Here is a 19,325-nt window from a genome sequence, read left to right as displayed (position 1 = left end):
AAGTTCCGCACACATGTGTACGGCCTCAAACGGGACCTTGGATTCATGTCGCATTACATTCATCCCCCACCACCTGGCCTGGGCTTGTGAAATCCTACCAACTGTCCTGGCTTGAGACAATTCACATCTCTTTAAACTGGGGTTACCCCTCTCTCTGGCTCTGTAAAGACTTAATTACCTGCAAATGCTCGCATTCAAAGTATCGTCTTGCATCTTTGACTTTGTCTATATAAATGTTTCTGTAATCTACTTTTTCATTCACCTGAGGAAGGAGCAGTGCTCCGAAAGCTAGTGATTTGAAACAAACCTGTTGGATTTTAACCTGGTGTTGCAAGACCTCTGAGGCTGTAATAGTGGGTATGGGTGTGTCCAGGCTGTTGGGGCTGGTAGCACTGATGCATTGGCTGACTGCTCAAAGCGGGCATAGAACTTGTTCAGATAATCGGGTAGGGATGCTCCAGGCCCAGATATTCCACCTGACTTTTCTTTATAGCCTGTGATCTCGTGTAGTCCCTGCCATAGTCGTCGTGGGTTTGCGTTGTTGGCCTGGGACGCTAGTTTGATGCGGTATTGTCTTTTTACATCCCTGATGGCTTTCCGTTCGTCATACCTGGATTTCTTATATAGGTCAGGGTCGTCAGACTTGAACCCATCCGTCTGGGGCTTCAGCAGGGAGTGAACCCTTTAGTTGAGCCAGGATTTCCGACTGGGGAATACCCGTACTGTCTTCTTTGGTACGATTGTATTTGAATAAGCACAGTGATTCACCATACAAATGTTTCATTTTTTATCAGGCTCGATGTGCCAGACATATTTTGCGACCTTTGTTGCAGTCTATTCAAGACAGCATTAATTATAAACAATGGAGTCATTTGCGATCAGAGCCAAAGAAAGATAGCCTTTATTTTAATCTTCAATATAAGATGGATTTGTCTGAGTTTAATGCACCTCTCTCTAACAGGAGTTCAACTTTCAGCATGCACATCAGAGAAAGCATCATGTTTAAACTTTGAGTACAGTTTTGTGTTGTGGTATTGCAGATTGAAAGCAGCTTGAGGCTGAGATTCATAACTGCTGGCTGTGCAAACATAATGGAGCTTGTGATGAGTTGAAACATTGAGACTACCTTGGCCAAGGTTATCCAACAAGCTATCCGAATTAGCTATGGCAATTTAAAGTGATTCCTTTTCCTTCCCCTCGCCCTTTCCATAATCTACAGTACAGTTGACGGTTCCATCCTCCTCTGGAACAGGATTAATACATTGGCCGAGAAACTCTATTCACCAGCAACCCCCACTGCAACACCCACACCCCACTCACCCCCCCCCCCCCCCCCCGCAGTCCAAGCCAGCAGCTTGTCACTCACTGAGTTTGTCACAAAGTGGAAACTTGGGAATTTGGTGAATAAGGGGTATTTAAGGGTTACATTTAATGGTTAATCTCTTTCTAAAATCAAGGCCAGTTTGCATTTGGCATTTAGTAAGATCCCTGCAGGAGAGGCAGTAGCAGTTTGTAAATTAGGTAGCTAGTTTGAACTAGTTCATCCAGCCAGCACTGCTGACTCATCATTGCAGAATTTTAGCTAATATAAATATAGGTGGCCTCGCTAAACACAGAAAATAAGCCCGCACAAAGTGAGACACTCATCACAGCTAGTCACAGAGTGTGAACTTGGGAATTTGGCGAGCAATAGAATTTGGTGCAGTGAGGGAGGAGTGAAGAAGATAAATAATTGGTTGGTATTTTGCTCATTTATCTTTCAAAACCTAGGTAAGTTAGCAGTAATTGTACGGTTTTATTCGAAGTACCCTAGTGGGATTTTCTAATGGCAGCAAAGCTAATTGGGAAAAGTAAGGTTTATTAATTATCAATCAAGAAAATAATAACAAATTAATTAAAACATAATGTGGGAGCTGCTGGACATCAGTGGGATCCAGGGCAAATATACCTGCAGTAAGTGTTTGTGGTTTGAGGAGCTTCGGCCCAGCTGGAGATGCTGTGGTGCATCTGGGAGGATGGAGGTTACCTGGTCACTTTGTTGCAGAAGGTGGCGACATCCTTGAGGTTAGCGTTTTCTGATTTGGTCAGTGGTCATGGGCAGGAAGCTATGGCTGTGAGTGAAGCAAGTAGGTGGGTTGAGAAGGCAGAAGTGGAGGAACCTCAGCTCTTGCAATTGTCCAATAGCCTGGTGGTTCTTGAATTTTGTGGGGATGACAGTGGGGGCTACAGGGTCAATGAGTGAACTGACCAAAACACATGGTACAGGAGGCCATTCATAAGAGGGGGAGGAGATTAATAGTGATGTGGTTGTTTGAGGGGGGCAATATAATGAGTAGATTGACAAGAGATCTCAGCAATCAAGAGTTTGAGTCCAGGTGGCTGTGTTGCCTGCCCGATGTCAGGGTTCAAGGGTGCAGTGGGAGGGAAAGGATCCAGTGATCCACATAGGGATCAACGACATAGACCGGACTAGGAAAGTGTTCTGCTTCGGGATTATTAACAGCTAAGGGGTTAAATGAAAAAGCAGAATCTCAAGGGCAATCATTTCTGGATTATTTTCTGAGCCACGAGCAAATTGGCGTACAGTAAATCAGATTAGAGAGATGAAAGTGTGGCTCATACACTGGTATGGGAGAAATAGGGGGCAGGATTCTCCAGTTGCCAATGCCAAAACCGCGTTCGGCTGGAGAATACCCATTTCCGAACAAATTGGGGGCGGCGCCACTTTTGCAATGCACCACCCCCTCCAAAGCTGCATACGATGGCCTCAGAACGTTGCCTGAGGCCCAGCCCCTGATGCTCCGCCCCCTACCTGCCGCGCTCCCGACGGCGTCGGTCACGTGTGCCATCATCCGTCGGGAACTCAGCGTGGTGGCTGCAGACTCTGTCCAGCGCCACCACAGTCGGGGGAGAGCCGATCCGTGGGCGGGGGGGGGCTTTGACAGGGGCTGGGGGCACTGTTGGGGGGGTGGTGCTGGGCTGGTGAGCCGGCCAAAGGGGGGCCACTATTTTGCAGGCCGGGTTTACTCGCGGCCGGCGCCATGTTGCACGGCGCATCCGCTGCAGGCCGCCACCGTGCGCGAGCGCGGCCACAAACCGGGCAATTCTCCGGGCTTTATTGGCAGCTGGAGCCGGGTGCTCTATGTTGCCGGCATGCTGGCCCCCAGCCAAGCGGAGGATCGGTGGTCATTTTGCACTGAATGTTCAGTCGTAAAAGGCCACCGTTCCTCTGCCGGCGTGAGTACATAGCCTCAGAATCAGAGAATCCAGCCCACAGTTTGCTGCATCAGGCACTGGCACTAATAGTGAGAAAAGTGGGAACTGTATTGTTGGGACAGGCTTCTCCTGAACTGCACTGGGACCAGTGTTTTGTTGAGACAGCTAACTAGGCCGGCAGAGAAGGCATTAAACTAAATAATGGGAGCCATGGTGTGGAGATGCTGGCATTAGACTACGGTGGGCAAAGTAAGACGTCTGACAACAGCAGGTTAAAGTCCAACTGCTCCTAAGCTGCGCTCCGAAAGCTATTGATTCCAAACAAACCTGTTGGACTTTAACCAGCTGTTGTAAATAATCAGAGGAAAGGATCATGTGAGTGGAGCTCTAGATAGGAACATAGGAGCAGGAGTAGGCCATTTGGCCCATCGAATTTGCTCTGCTATTCAAAAAGATCATAGCTGGTCATCTACCTCGAACTATTTTTCCCCACTATCCCCAAATCTCTTGGTATCATTAATATCCAGAAATCTATTGATTTCTGTCTTGAAAATGCTCAATGATTGAGCTTCCACAGCAGGTACATTCTTCCTGAGACAATGAGACCTAAATTGTACACTGTACTGCAGTAAATCAAAGGGTAATGAGTGACGTGTTGGCTAGTGTAGAATTGAGAGATGAACAGACACTTCCAACACTGATGAAGGTTCAACTCAATTTTATTAACTACTTCTAACTAACTAACACACGATGACTGTGGGCCTAAATGATGCTAACTTAAACTAGAGACCTAAGCCTTGTCCGAACCAGTTGATTCTCTCAGCACGTGGTGCAAGTCTGTGCTGGGCTGGATGAGTTCTTGTTGCACTCAGAGGCAGCACCCAGAATGAGCGGGAACCGTGGTGCCCTCTGCCTTTATAGTGTGTGTATTCTAACTGGTGATTGGCTGCGGTGTTTGTACATGTTGATTGGTCCCTGTGTGTGTCCATCAATGTGTGTCTGCACCATGATATACTGGTGTATATTATGACAATGAGGTCCTAGAGCAGGGTCTTTTTCAGGATGGTAGCCAGTTACTGGTGGCGTGCCTCAGTAGTCTGTGCTGGGACCACAATTTTTCACAATATACATTAATGATCTGGAAGAAGGAATTGAAGGCACTGTTGCTAAGTTGCAGACGGTACAAAGATCTGTAGAGGGACAAGTTGTGTTGAGGAAGCAAGGGGGCTGCAGAAGGATTTAGGAGAGTGGGCAAAGAAGTGGCAGATGGAATACAATGTGGAAAAGTATGAGGTTATGCACTTTGGAAGGAGGAATGAAGGAATAGATTATTTTCAAAATGGGGAAATGCTCAGGAAATCAGAAGCACAAAGGGACTTGGGAGTCCTTGTTCAAGATTCTCTTAAGGTTAACGGGCGGGAAGGCAAATGCAATGTTAGCATTTATGTCGAGAGGGCTAGAATACAAGGCCAGGGATGTACTTCTGAGGCTGTATAAGGCTCTGGTCAGACCCCGTATGGAGTGTTGTGAGCAGTTTTGGGCCCTGTAACTCAGGAAGGATGTGTTAGCCTGGGAAAGGGTCCAGAGGAGGTTCACAAGAATGATCCCTGGAATGAAGAACTTGTTGTATGAGGAATGGTTGAGGACTCTGAGTCTGTACTCGTTGGAGTTTAGAAGGATGAGGGAGGATCTTATTGAAACTCACAGGATACTGCGAGGCCTGGATAGAGTGGATTTGCAGAGGATGTTTCCACTTATAGGTAAAACTAGAACCAGAGGACACAATCTCAGATTAATGGGCCGATCCTTCAAAACTGAGATGAGGATGAATTTCTTCAGCCTGAAGGTGGTGAATCTGTGGAACTCTTTGCCACAGAAGGCTGTGGAGGCCAAATCACTGAGTGTCTTTAAGACAGCAATAGATAGGTTCATGATTAATAAGAGGATCAGGGGTTATCGGGAGAAGGCAGGAAAATGGGGATGAGAAAAATATCAGCCCTGATTGAATGACGGAGCAGACCCGATGGGCCATGGCCTGATTCTGCTCCTATGTCATGGTTTGTGTAAAGATAATAAGTATGGCAAGAAGCGACAGAGAGCACATACCTAAGAGCAGGTAAGGTCGGAAATTGTAAAATTGACAAAAAGACAGAAGATAAGATTCTCCATTTGCTAGAATAAGGCCTGGATTATCCGCTGTCCGCGCCAGTAGAAGGGTGCCCAGTGCGGCTCGAAAAATCGGGATCGGCATCAGACTTCAATGGCCACCGATCTGAACGCAATGCTCTGACCCCCCCGCTGGCTACGGGGTCAAGGTTCGCGCCAGTGGGAGGATGTAAGTGAATGCAAATGGGACTTAATGACCCTTCTGCATCCATTTAGGGGACCCGGCACTCTATTCTCCATCCCTCCGTGATTCTCCGGTTCCCTGGGCTCACCAAACGAGAATCTGACGTGGTGAACCTCACGGTGGGCCAAGGGGGTATCACCTTGAGGGATTTGTCCCCAAAGTCCAACTGAGGGCCATCCTACTCCCCACAGTGCACTACCTGCCCATCCCACCTCTCCCAGACACCTCGATACCCCAAAATGGGAGATCCCCCAGAGACCCCCTGAATATGAATACACCCCCAAGAACCCCCTTATTAGAGAGACCAACCCCCTGGGACTCCCTATCTGAATGTACCCCTCTTCATGGACCCCTGTCTAAAGGAAACCCCCACAGGGACCCCTAACTAAAGGGACCCCCTAACTAAAGGGACTCCCCAAAGGGACCCCGTGACTAAAGGGACACCCTCCCTCCAGACCGCCCCCCCTCCCTGCCCCAGAAAAGACTCCTGTCTGGAAGCCAGAGAGCAGTCCAGATAGGGGCAGTGAAAAAAAACTACATCTGTAACACTTACCTGAAATATCCACCTGTCCTTTCCTGGAAGGAGAACAGCTGTGACCTGTGTTTAAACCCCTCAGATCCATTAGCTGCAAGCCATTCATTCATTTCCAGTAGTGGACTGGGATTGCTCAAAACAGCTGCAGCCTTGATTCATTCATCTCCCTTCATGGATGAGTAACTCTAAGTGGTGAAACCCTAATGTTTACAAACATCAACCACGTCAAAGGGTAGTAATCACACGCTTGAATGTTGGAATGCACTTACCTGTCTTTGATGTGGATTTTGACGTGTGCCGAACCTTGATTTTCAGTGGATGCCCGACCATGAGTCACATTTCTGGTGTTGCAGGCGGAGAAGCCACCCTTGTATTAATGGGTGCAATTTTCTCTATATTGACAATGTGCCAAGTCAGGCGGGAAAAGTGGAGTGTACCCTGTTGGCTGCAGTGCCGGATTTTCCGCCATGTTTTTTGACATATCGGGTGCGTTTCTCCCGATCCACAGTTAAGTGCTCCCACCAGCGAGAAAACTGAGTGATTCCAGCTGGTGCTCGGGGCGAACCCGACATGCCATGCAATGGCACTTGGGAACCCTCCCATGAATTGCCTCTAGTATGCCAAGGGAGGTGGTGGTCAGGGGATCTTGTGCTGGTTTGGAGGGCTCAGGCCGGGGGTCTCTCTTGGGATGGAGCTCCTTTAGTTGGTCTACCCATCTGCAACCTTTTATTGCCTTTAAACAGTCAGTGTGTAAAAATGTGATTTGAATTGAAATTAAATAGAAAGTGCAGGGGCTGCCCTCACAGCTTCACTTTCTAGGAAGCACTTGAAAACAAAGAGGCAGCCTCATTATAAAAAAAAATGCAGTTAGGAAAACACTTGCTCTCCTGAATAAATGGATTCCTGCAGTGCTATATAATTAAACAATCTGAATCTCCCTTTCCAAACTGCCTCAACCCGTCAATCAGAAAACATTTAGCAGGCAATGGACATGTAATTGATTGTAAAAAATGCAGAACAAAGACTTTAGTCTTCTAGGCATAGATGCAGACTTCAATACTTTAAAGGGCACTGAAAGGGCAGCTCGGTAGCTCGGAAGCACAATGGGTAGCACTGTTGCTTCACAGCTCCAGGGTCCCAGGTTTGATTCCCGGCTTGGGTCACTGTCTGTGTGGAGTCTGCACGTTCTCCCCATATCTGCGTGGGTTTCCTCCGGGCGCTCCGGTTTCCTCCCGCAAGTCCCGAAAGACATGCTTGTTGGGTAAATTGGACATTCTGAATTCTCCCTCTGTGCACCCGAACAGTCGCCGGAATGTGGCGACTAGGGGCTTTTCACAGTAACTTCATTGCAGTGTTAACGGAAGCCTGCTTACGACAATAAAGATTATTAAATTAATTAAAAACTGAACGTGTGAAAACCACTTCAAACGATTTCACCGGTTTAATGGGATTACTTTTACCTTCAACTCACAAACCTTTAAACTTGGCGTACTGACATTCTAAAGAGTTTAGCGGTATAGATGAGATCACTTTCACTTTATTATGAGAGATGTGTGTTTCTGAGATACTGACTGACTGTTTAATGTGTTGAGGGGTACGGATGAGATCACTTTCACTTTATTATGAGAGATGTGTGTTTCTGAGATACTGACTAACTGTTTAATGTGTTGAGGGGTACGGATGAGAACACTTTCACTTTAAAGTGAGAAAACCTTAATTTTTACACACTGATTCTTTAAAGGTTGCAGATGGGAAGTGCAGCCAAATCAGCCCACCCCAGGGAAGACTCCTGACCTGAGCACTTCCTCCCAGCAAAAGCCCCCCCCCCCCCTCCCCACGATCCCCTCCACCCATGAAGCACCCTGGAGGCAATTGTTGGGGGGGGGGGGGGTACCTTTCCCCTTGCTAGCCCTCGGAACTCAAACTGCCAGGTCCACATTCCTCAATACTTGCATCAATTCACACCAGCAAGACTCTCGGGTTGGAGGATGGCTGGCAAGTGAATCAGACATCCTACAGCTCCAATGAGCCATTTGCATGGTCAGCCAGGTAACGGTATGAAGTTGACAGAGATGTTGGTTTGACACCTGATGCGGGATTCAGTGGACCATTGCCAATCCCATAGTGAGCAGGCAACCCCAAAGAATCCCCATAATTATCAAAAAATATCCGGAGACGGGTCCTATGAAGTCATGCTGACAGGTCGGGGCAGGGTGATTCGACCCATCAACCCGCTAATGACATTTTATATGTATGGTAATAGGGTTTACAACCTTCCATGGTGGGAACACTGTTGTATCATTGGCAGGGTATGGGGACAATCATGGGGAAATCCTGCAGGCGTGAAAGCCGCCTTGGAGATCCCCATCAATTCTCTGCCCCCATCACCATCCCGCCCGCTCAAATCGGGGTCGGAAAATCTACCCCCCTCCCCCCCCCCCACAAGAAAGGGCAAGAAAGCAGGGCTAGCTAACATGAACTGGAGAACGTTTACAAGGTGTGACAGTAGAGATGCAGTGGCAGGCTTTGAAGGATATATTTAATAACTCTCAGCAAAGATTTATCCCCGTGAGAAAGTAAACCGTTTTGCAAATGATGGTCTGGACAAAAACATTAAGGATTGTGTCAACTTGAAAGAAACACTGAAGAAATCTGCAAAGATTAATGTTAGGTCAGAAGATTAGTCAGTTTTTAAGTCTAACAGTTTTCACTGGGAAATTTCTAGAATCCATTTTTAAGGAGGTTATAGCAGGATACTTAGAAAATCATAATGTGATCAGGCAGAGTCAACGTGACTATGTGAAAGGGAAATCATGTTTAATTTACTAGAGTTTTAAAGGAGTAATGAACAAGGTGGATAAAGGGGAACTTGTAGATGTAATGTACTTGGATATTGAAAAGATATTTAGTAAGGTGTGACATCAATGGTTACCACACAAGTGAACATGGTAAAGGGGGTAACATTTTAGCATGTTTAAAGGATTGGTTAGCTAACAGGAAGCAGAGAGTAGGGATGAATGGGCCTTTTTTAGATTAACTAGTGGAACACCAAATGGATCAGTTTAGGGCCCCACCTATTTAAAACTATATCAATGATTTGGATGAAGAGACTGAATGATTGATAGCCAAATTTGTCAATGACACCAAGATAGGGAGGAGAGTAAATTGTCAAGAAATTTCATAGAATACAGTGCAGAAGGAGGCCATTCGGCCCATCAAGTCTGCACCAGCTCCTGGAAAGAGCACCCTACCCAAGGGTAACACCTCCACCCTATCCCCATAACCCAGTAACCCCACCCAACACTAAGGCCAATTTTGGACACTAAGGGCAATTTATCATGGCCAATCCACCTAACCTGCACATCTTTGGACTGTGGGAGGAAACCGGAGCACCCGGAGGAAACCCACGCAGACACGGGGAGGATGTGCAGACTCCGCACAGACAGTGACCCAAGCCGGAATCGAACCTGGGACCCTGGAGCTGTGAAGCGATTGTGCTATCCACAATGCTACCGAGAGTCTGCAAAGGGATATAGGTAGGTTAAGTGCGTGGGCAAAAAATTTGGCAGATGGAATTTGATGAGTGAAAATGTGAACTTGTCCGCTTTAGCTGGAAGAATGGAAAATGAGTATACTATTGAAATGGAGAGAGATTGCAGGCCTTAAAAGTACAGAGGGACCTGGGTGTCCTGGCACATGAGTCACACAACAGCAGTATGCAGATGCAGCGAGTTATTAGGAAAATAATGGAATGTTGGTGTTTATTGCAAATGGGGGGGGGGGGGGAAATGAAGGTAGGGATGTTTTACTGCAGTTTTACAGGGCTTTGGTGAGACCTGATTTGGAATTATTTGTACAGCTTTAGTCTCCTTATGCTATGAAAAAAAAGACTGAGCAAGTTGGGCTGATACCCATAGGAGTCGAGAAGAATGAGGGGTGACCTTATTGAAACATATAAGATTCTGAGTGGATTTGAGAGATGGGTTCTTCTTCAAAGTAGTGCCATGGGATCCTTTACATCCACCTGGGAGTACTGATGAGGCCTTGGTTTAACAAATGTTAAGTACCTCTGACAGTGCAGTGCTCCCTCAATACTGCAATGATGTATCAGTCTGGATTATGTGACTGGGCCACAAACTCACCACCTTCTTACTAAATACAGGAAAGACAAAATAGACTTTGCAATCCTAGAAAATTAACTTCCGAATAGACTTAAAATATAAAAATAAATGCAGGTGTATGATGATGGCCAAATGTCATGTGGTGAATGTAACTTAGTAATTCACACTGTATTTACCAATACCATTGTAAGCGCAGTAGCGTTATCCGACCACTAGGGGGAGTAGCTCTGGGAATGCGCAGGAGTTTGTACAAGTTCCACCCTTGGCTCCGCCCACGACTCCTCCCCCTGGACTACTGTATAAATACCCTTGTCCAGAGCCAGCCTGCAGTTCATCGAGAGTTCAACGGGTAACAGGCTGGCTCTGTAGTAAGTAGATTAAAACCACTGTTCATATCTTAAAGCATGTGTCTAGTGAATTGATGGTTCCATCATGTCAGAACTGTACATAACCCAACATTTTTCAAGTTTTAAATTAATAGAAAACCAAGTAAACAATTATATCTTTTTATTCACAGAGAAACTGAGGATTATAAGGATTTAATATTTACTCTGGAAAATGAAATATTCAAAAGGAGTAATATTGGTGTTTGTAATCTTGGGTATCACTCTGATTCTTTTAACAACAACAGCTATTATTCTGACGAAACTGCTGATAAAAGGTAAGAAGAAAGTTTGTCATTTAATGTACATTTCATGCTGCTCAAACTTGGGGGAATTTGAAATTTAAAGTGAATCACTAACATAAGGGCCAGTGGCGTGCAGAGGTCTGGTGATGCCTGGGGCAAATCTTGATTGTATGCACTAAAGCCCCATGTAAATATTTCATTAAATATCACCAAAAAACCTATAGAAAACGTAGTTGCACCCGTTCTAGAGCTATTCACTGACCTCTTTATCTTTAGAACATAGAACGATACAGCGCAGTACAGGCCCTTCGGCCCTCGATGTTGCACCGACATGGAAAAAAACTAAAGGCCATCTAACCTACACTATGCCCTTATCATCCATATGCTTATCCAATAAACTTTTAAATGCCCTCAATGTTGGCGAGTTCACTACTGTTGCAGGTAGGGTATTCCACGGCCTCACCACTCTTTGCGTAAAAAACCCACCTCTGACCTCTGTCCTATATCTATTACCCCTCAATTTAAGGCTATGTCCCCTCGTGCTAGCCACCTCCATCCGCGGGAGAAGGCTCTCACTGTCCACCCTATCTAACCCTCTGATCATTTTGTCTGCCTCTATTAAGTCACCTCTTAATCTTCTTCTCTCTAACGAAAACAACCTCAAGTCCATCAGCCTTTCCTCATAAGATTTTCCCTCCATACCAGGCAACATCCTGGTAAATCTCCTCTGCACCCATTCCAAAGCTTCCACGTCCTTCCTATAATGAGGCGACCAGAACTGTGCGCAATACTCCAAATGCGGCCGTACTAGAGTTTTGTACAACTGCAACATGACCTCATGGCTCTGGAATTCAATCCCTCTACCAATAAAGGCCAACACACCATAGGCCTTCTTCACAACCCTATCAACCTGGGTGGCAACTTTCAGGGATCTATGTACATGGACACCGAGATCTCTCTGCTCATCCACACTACCAAGAATTTTACCATTAGCCAAATATTCCGCATTCCTGTTATTCTTTCCAAAGTGAATCACCTCACACTTCTCCACATTAAACTCCATTTGCCACCTCTCAGCCCAGCTCTGCAGCTTATCTATGTCCCTCTGTAACCTGCAACATCCTTCCGCACTGTCTACAACTCCACCGACTTTAGTGTCGTCTGCAAATTTACTCACCCATCCTTCTGCACCCTCCTCTAGGTCATTTATAAAAATGACAAACAGCAACGGCCCCAGAACAGATCCTTGTGGTACGCCACTCGTAACTGAACTCCATTCTGAACATTTCCCATCAACTACCACTCTCTGTCTTCTTTCAACTAGCCAATTTCTGATCCACATCTCTAAATCACCCTCAATCCCCAGCCTCCGTATTTTCTGCAATAGGCGACCGTGGGGAACCTTATCAAACGCTTTACTGAAATCCATATACACCACATCAACTGCTCTACCCTCGTCTACCTGTTCAGTCACCTTCTCAAAGAACTCGATAAGGTTTGTGAGGCATGACCTACCCTTCACAAAACCATGCTGACTATCCCTAATCATATTATTCCTATCTAGATGATTATAAATTGTATCTTTTATAATCCTCTCCAAGACTTTACCCACCACAGACGTTAGGCTCACCAGCCTATAGTTACCGAGGTTATCTCTATTCCCCTTCTTGAACAAAGGGACCACATTTGCTATCCTCCAGTCCTCTGGCACTATTCCTGTAGCCAATGATGACCTAAAAATCAAAGCCAAAGGCTCAGCAATCTCTTCCCTGGCTTCCCAGAGAATCCTAGGATAAATCCCATCCGGCCCCGGGGACTTATCTATTTTCACCTTGTCCAGAATTGCCAACACTTCTTCCCTACGCACCTCAATGCCATCTATTCTAATAGCCTGGGTCTCAGCATTCTCCTCCACAATATTATCTTTTTCCTGAGTGAATACTGACGAAAAGTATTCATTTAGTATCTCGCTTATCTCCTCAGCCTCCACACACAACTTCCCACCACTGTCCTTGACTGGCCCTACTCTTACCCTAGTCATTCTTTTATTCCTGACATACCTATAGAAAGCTTTTGGGTTTTCCTTGATCCTACCTGCCAAAGACTTCTCATGTCCCCTCCTTGCTCGTCTTAGCTCTCTCTTTAGATCCTTCCTCGCTTCCTTGTAACTATCAAGCGCCCCAACTGAAACTTCACGCCTCATCTTCACATAGGCCTCCTTCTTCCTCTTAACAAGAGATTCCACTTCTTTGGTAAACCACGGTTCCCTCGCTCGACCCCTTCCTCCCTGCCTGACTGGTACGTACTTATCAAGAACATGCAATAGCTGTTCCTTGAACAAGCTCCACATATCCAGTGTGCCCAACCCTTGCAGCCTACTTCTCCAACCTACACATCCTAAGTCATGTCTAATGGCATCATAATTGCCCTTCCCCCAGCTATAACTCTTGCCCTGCGGGGTATACTTATCCCTTTCCATCACTAACGTAAAGGTCACCGAATTGTGGTCACTGTTTCCAAAGTGCTCACCTACCTCCAGATCTAACACCTGGCCTGGTTCATTACCCAAAACCAAATCCAATGTGGCCTCGCCTCTTGTTGGCCTGTCAACATATTGTGTCAGGAAACCCTCCTGCACACATTGTACAAAGAACGACCCATCTAATGTACTCGAACTATATCTTTTCCAGTCAATATTTGGAAAGTTAAAGTCTCCCATAACAACTACCCTGTTACTTTCGCTCTTTTCCAGAATCATCTTCGCCATCCTTTCCTCTACATCCCTAGAACTATTAGGTGGCCTATAGAAAACTCCCAACAGGGTGACCTTTCCTTTCCTGTTTCTAACCTCAGCCCATATTACCTCGGAAGAAGAGTCCCCATCTAGCATCCTTTCCGCCACTGTAATACTGTCCTTGACAAGCAGCGCCACACCTCCCCCTCTTTTGCCCCCTTCTCTGACCTTACTAAAACACCTAAACCCCGGAACCTGCAACAACCATTCCTGTCCCTGCTCTATCCATGTCTCTGAAATGGCCACAACATCGAAGTCCCAGGTACCAACCCATGCTGCCAGTTCCCCTACCTTATTTCGTATACTCCTGGCATTGAAGTAGACACACTTCAAACCACCTACCTGAACACTGGCACCCTCCTGCGAAGTCAAATCTGTGCTCCTGACCTCTATACTCTCAATCTCCCGTACCCCAAAACTACAATCCAGGTTCCCATGCCCCTGCTGAATTAGTTTAAACCCCCCCCAAAGAGCACTAACAAATCTCCCCCCCAGGATGTTGGTGCCCCTCAGGTTCAGATGTAGACCATCCTGTCTATAGAGGTCCCACCTTCCCCAGAAAGAGCCCCAGTTATCCAGAAATCTGAATCCCTCCCGCCTGCACCATCCCTGTAGCCACGTGTTTAATTGCTCTCTCTCCCTATTCCTCATTTCACTATCACGTGGCACGGGCAACAACCCAGAGATAACAACTCTGTTTGTTCTCGCTCTGAGCTTCAATCCTAGCTCCCTAAAGGCCTGCCTGACATCCTTGTCCCCTTTCCTACCTATGTCGTTAGTGCCAATGTGGACTACGACTTGGGGCTGCTCCCCCTCCCCCTTAAGGACCCGGAAAACACGATCCGAGACGTCACATACCCTTGCACCTGGGAGGCAACATACCAAACGTGAGTCTCTCTCGCTCCCACAAAATCTCCTATCTGTGCCCCTGACTATTGAGTCCCCAATTACTAATGTTCTACTCCTTTCCCCCTTCCCTTCTGAGCAACAGGGACAGACTCCATGCCAGAGGCCCGTACCCCATGGCTTACCCCTGGTAAGTCCCCCCCCCCCACAAGTATCCAAAACGGTATACTTGTTACTCAGGGGAACGACCGCAGGGGGTCCCTGCACTGACTGCTTCTTCCCAGTCCCTCTTACAGTTACCCATCTATCTCCAGTCTTTGGTGTAACTACTTCCCTGAAGCTCCTATCTATGACCCCCTCTGCCTCCCGAATGATCCGAAGTTCATCCAGCTCAAGCTCCAGGTCCCTAACACGGTTTTTGAGGAGCTGGAGTTGGGTGCACTTCCCACAGATGAAATCAGCAGGGACACTGACGGCGTCCCTCACCTCAAACATTCTGCAGGAGGAGCATTGTACTGCCTTCCCTGACATCACCTCTAGATTTAAAAAAAAAACAAGAAGAAGAAAAAGAAACAAAGAGCTTACCTGATATTCCCTCAAACCCTGCTCCCCATGAAAGGTAAGCAAATTTAAAGGCACTCACTCACCTTCACGACAGGCCCCAAGCTGCCTCTAGGTCAGGGGTGGGCAAACTTTTCCGTGCAAGGGCCGCATTCAGAAATTCACAATTCACAAAGGGCCGCATAGTATATTAAGTAAAATAATTACTTCACCCGGTTATGATTGTGGGCGCCTCATATAGAACATAGAACAGTACAGCACAGAACAGGCCCTTCGGCCCTCGACGTTGTGCCAAGCAATGATCACCCTACTCAAGTCAACGTATCCACCCTATACCAGTAAGTAACCCAACAGCCCCCCCACCCATTAACCTTTAAAAAAAAAATTAAAAAAAAAAAAAATGTTAAAAAAAAATTTTTTTTTTTTTTTTTTTTTAATGACTTGGTGGGCCGCAGAAATACCTTTGGCGGGCCGCATGCGGCCCGCGGGCCGTAGTTTGCCCACCCCTGCTCTAGGTCATCTCCAAGGTATAGGACGGCTGCCTGAGGTTAAATTGCGCTGTAAGAGTTAGTCAATTTCCCCTTAGCGCTGGGATTCTAGGGCTATTGTTCTCTTCTTCAGTCATTTTGCTTTGCAGCAATGGGTGAGATGTTATGTCTCGAAAGTTGTGCCTCCCTCCTCTGCAACCCCCATGGAGAAGGATAAGAGCAGCAACGTCATGGAAATACTGTTATGACCCTTGTGGAAACAAAATACAAACAACCCAACTAAGACCAATATACAAAACTTCACTTTTATATTAGCAATCACACCAAAATCAACGTAAATTAAACATGAATTAACAGGAAAATTGCAATAATATGACCGATAAATTACACATAGCAGATACAAAGACATATCTCACACATTTCTCAGTCAGCCCATTCAGCACGTATCGCTTTCATTTCAGCCACAATATCCTTCAAAACGTTGAACTTCTTCAAATCAAATTCCATCTTCATTTCTCTAAAGCTTTAGCACCAAGTCTCATCAAACACCGGCATTACTACACCCAATTTCCACAAATATAATTTTCAGAACATCGTGTATCGCTGTATGCGGACGACCTGCTGTTGTATGTGGCGGATCCAGAAGGGGGAATGCCGGGGGTGATGGAGCTGTTAGCGGAATTTGGGGGCTTCTCGGGCTATAAGTTAAATTTAGGCAAGAGTGAGGTATTTGTAGTACACCCGGGTGATCAGGAGGAGGGAATCGGGAGACTCCCATTTAAGAGGGCAGTGAAGAGTTTCAGATACCTGGGGGTGCAGGTGGCCAGGAGTTGGGGGACTCTCCATAAGCTTAATTTTACCAGGCTGGTGGAGCAGATGGAAGAGGAATTTAAAAGGTGGGACATGGTGCCGCTATCGTTGGCGGGTAGAGTGCAGTCCGTCAAAATGACGGTTCTCCCGAGGTTCTTGTTCCTTTTCCAGTGTTTGCCCATCTTTATCCCTAGGGCCTTTTTTAGAAGGGTGACTAGCAGCATCATGAGCTTTGTTTGGGCGCATGGGACCCCGAGGGTGAAGAGGGTCTTCTTGGAGCGGGGTAGAGATGGTGGGGGGCTGGCGTTACCCAATCTCTCGGGGTATTATTGGGCGGCCAATGTGTCGATGGTGCGCAAGTGGGTAATGGAGGGGGAGGGGGCAGCATGGAAACGGATGGAGAGGGCGTCCTGTGGAGATACAAGCCTGGGGGCCCTGGTAACGGCGCCGTGGCCGTTCCCTCCTATGAGGTATACCACGAGTCCGGTGGTGGCGGCTACCCTCAAGATTTGGGGGCAGTGGAGGCGACATAGGGGAGAAGTGGGGGGCTCGATGGAGGCTCCGTTAAGGGGGAACCATAGGTTCGTCCCGGGGAACATTGATGGGGGATTTCAGGGTTGGCACAGAGCGGGCATCAGACAGCTGAGGGACCTGTTTATTGATGGGAGGTTTGCGAGCCTGGGGGAGTTGGAGGAGAAATTTGGGCTCCCCCCGGGGAACATGTTCAGGTATCTGCAGGTAAAGGCATTTGCTAGGCGGCAGGTGGAGGGATTCCCTTCGCTTCCCGCGAGGGGGGTGAGCGACAGGGTGCTTTCGGGGGTCTGGGTCGGAGAGGGGAAGATATCTGATATCTACAAGGTTATGCAGGAGGCGGAGGAGGCGTCAGTAGAGGAGCTGAAAGCTAAGTGGGAGGGGGAACTGGGGGAACAGATCGAAGACGGGACATGGGCTGATGCCCTGGAGAGGGTTAATTCTTCCTCCTCGTGTGCGCGGCTTAGCCTCATCCAATTCAAGGTGCTGCACCGGGCCCACATGACTGGGACGAGGATGAGTAGGTTCTTTGGGGGTGAGGACAGGTGTGTCAGGTGCTCGGGGAGTCCAGCGAACCATGCCCATATGTTCTGGGCATGCCCGGCACTGGAGGAGTTCTGGAAGGGGGTGGCGAGGACGGTGTCGAGGGTGGTGGGATCCAGGGTCAAGCCAGGATGGGGACTCGCGATTTTTGGGGTTGGGGTGGAGCCGGGAGTACAGGAGGCGAAAGAGGCCGGTGTGCTGGCCTTTGCGTCCCTAGTAGCCCGGCGAAGGATCTTGCTACAATGGAAGGATGCGAGGCCCCCAAGCGTGGAGACCTGGATCAATGACATGGCGGGTTTCATTAAGCTAGAGAAGGTCAAATTCGCCCTGAGAGGGTCGGTACAAGGGTTCTTTAGGCGGTGGCAGCCTTTTCTCGACTTTCTGGCTCAACGATAGGGTACGGGGACAGCAGCAGCAGCAACCCGGGGAGGGAAAAGGGGAGGGAAAAGGGGAGGGAAAAGGGGGGGGCCGACAATGACTATGTTTGTTTATTTAATTTTAATATTTTTAAAGTTCTTTTGTTGTTCATTAGGGTTGGGGGGGTGGGGGGATGTGATACATGCGCCGATACGGTCTGGGGGTGTCACAGTTATTATGGGTTATTTTGTTGCATTTCATTGTTTGTCGTTATGTTTTATATTTTCTGTAAAAAATTCCAATAAAAATTATATTAAAAAAAATATATATAATTTTCAGTCGACACATTTCCAGATCCCTTCTTCTTCACAAAACCCTGGTCATGTGGGGCCTGTTTGTGCACTATGCCAGTGCATAAAGGGTCCCCAAATCCAGATATAAAGCTCTGTTCAAGATCCGAGCTCCAGCAGCTTGCAGTCAAGTAGAACATAGAACATAGACCAGTACAGCACAGAACAGGCCCTTCAGCCCTCGATGTTGTGCCGAGCAATGATCACCCTACTCAAACCCACGTATCCACCCTATACCCGTAACCCAACAACCCCCCCCCCCCAACCTTACTTTTTTAGGACACTACGGGCAATTTAGCATGGCCAATCCACCTAACCCGCACATCTTTGGACTGTGGGAGGAAACCGGAGCACCCGGAGGAAACCCACGCACACACGGGGAGGACGTGCAGACTCCGCACAGACAGTGACCCAGCCGGGAACCGAACCTGGGACCCTGGAGCTGTGAAGCATTTATGCTAACCACCATGCTACCGTGCTGCCCCTGTCTCTGAGAATCTCCCATTTATCGGACCCTGGGCTTTAAGTATAAAGGGTAAGAGGGCAAAAGTTAAGAGGCCCCATGATGAATCTTCATAAAATACTGGTTCTGTCCCAAATGGGTGCCCCTGGCCCAAATGTCAAATTCTGGGCACGACAGTTTAGTAAGTTGACAACTATAGAGAGGGTGCAGAGAAGAGTTTAAAAATAGATCAAAAGATAAAGATAAAGAATAAATAAAACTCACCCATGGTGGCATTGATTGCCGTCGATTCGGGAGAATTCGCGCCCTTTCTGTTCACGCTCCAGCCGGCGAGTGCAAAGCCGCCTCTTCACCAGCGGCGACCGCGGTGCGCAGGCGCGCTCCGGCCGACCGCGGTGCGCAGGCGCGCTCCGGCCGACCGCGGTGCGCAGGCGCGCTCCGGCCAACCGCGGTGCGCAGGCGCGCTCCGGCCGACCGCGGTGCGCGCTCCATTCTCTTCACGCTGCTGCCCCCATCCAATCGATGCCCGGGGCCAGCGCACCGTCGCCCCCCCCCTCTGCACGCCACTGATAAGGGCATGTATTTGGGCTCAATAACGACTTGCATTTATATGGTGCTCGTATTAATCAAGTAAAAATGCTTAAGATGAGCATAATTGTACAAGAAAATGACACTGAATCAAGGAAGGAGATATTAGGAAGGATATCTAAAGGTTTGGTTAAAGGGACAGGT

The 19,325-nt window shown here is 47.6% G+C and overlaps 1 protein-coding gene across 2 annotated transcripts in view; it reads left to right on the top strand.

Annotated features, from left to right (window-relative positions):
* Nucleotides 1-19,325, top strand: part of LOC119970196 (transmembrane protease serine 11C-like) — a 107,604-nt gene that overhangs the window by 20,386 nt on the left and 67,893 nt on the right. For both annotated transcript variants that reach the window (XM_038804443.1, XM_038804444.1), the window contains one exon: nucleotides 10,740-10,883. In XM_038804443.1, coding sequence (XP_038660371.1) covers nucleotides 10,781-10,883 — 103 coding nt within the window. In that variant the 5' untranslated portion in view covers nucleotides 10,740-10,780. The remainder of the gene's footprint in view (nucleotides 1-10,739; nucleotides 10,884-19,325) is intronic.

The sequence above is a fragment of the Scyliorhinus canicula genome, chromosome 8 (assembly GCF_902713615.1).
Source record: "Scyliorhinus canicula chromosome 8, sScyCan1.1, whole genome shotgun sequence".
NCBI classification, from domain to species: Eukaryota; Metazoa; Chordata; class Chondrichthyes; order Carcharhiniformes; family Scyliorhinidae; genus Scyliorhinus; species Scyliorhinus canicula.
The sequence above is the reverse complement of the archived record's forward strand: the minus strand, read 5'-3'. Positions and strand labels throughout refer to the sequence as shown.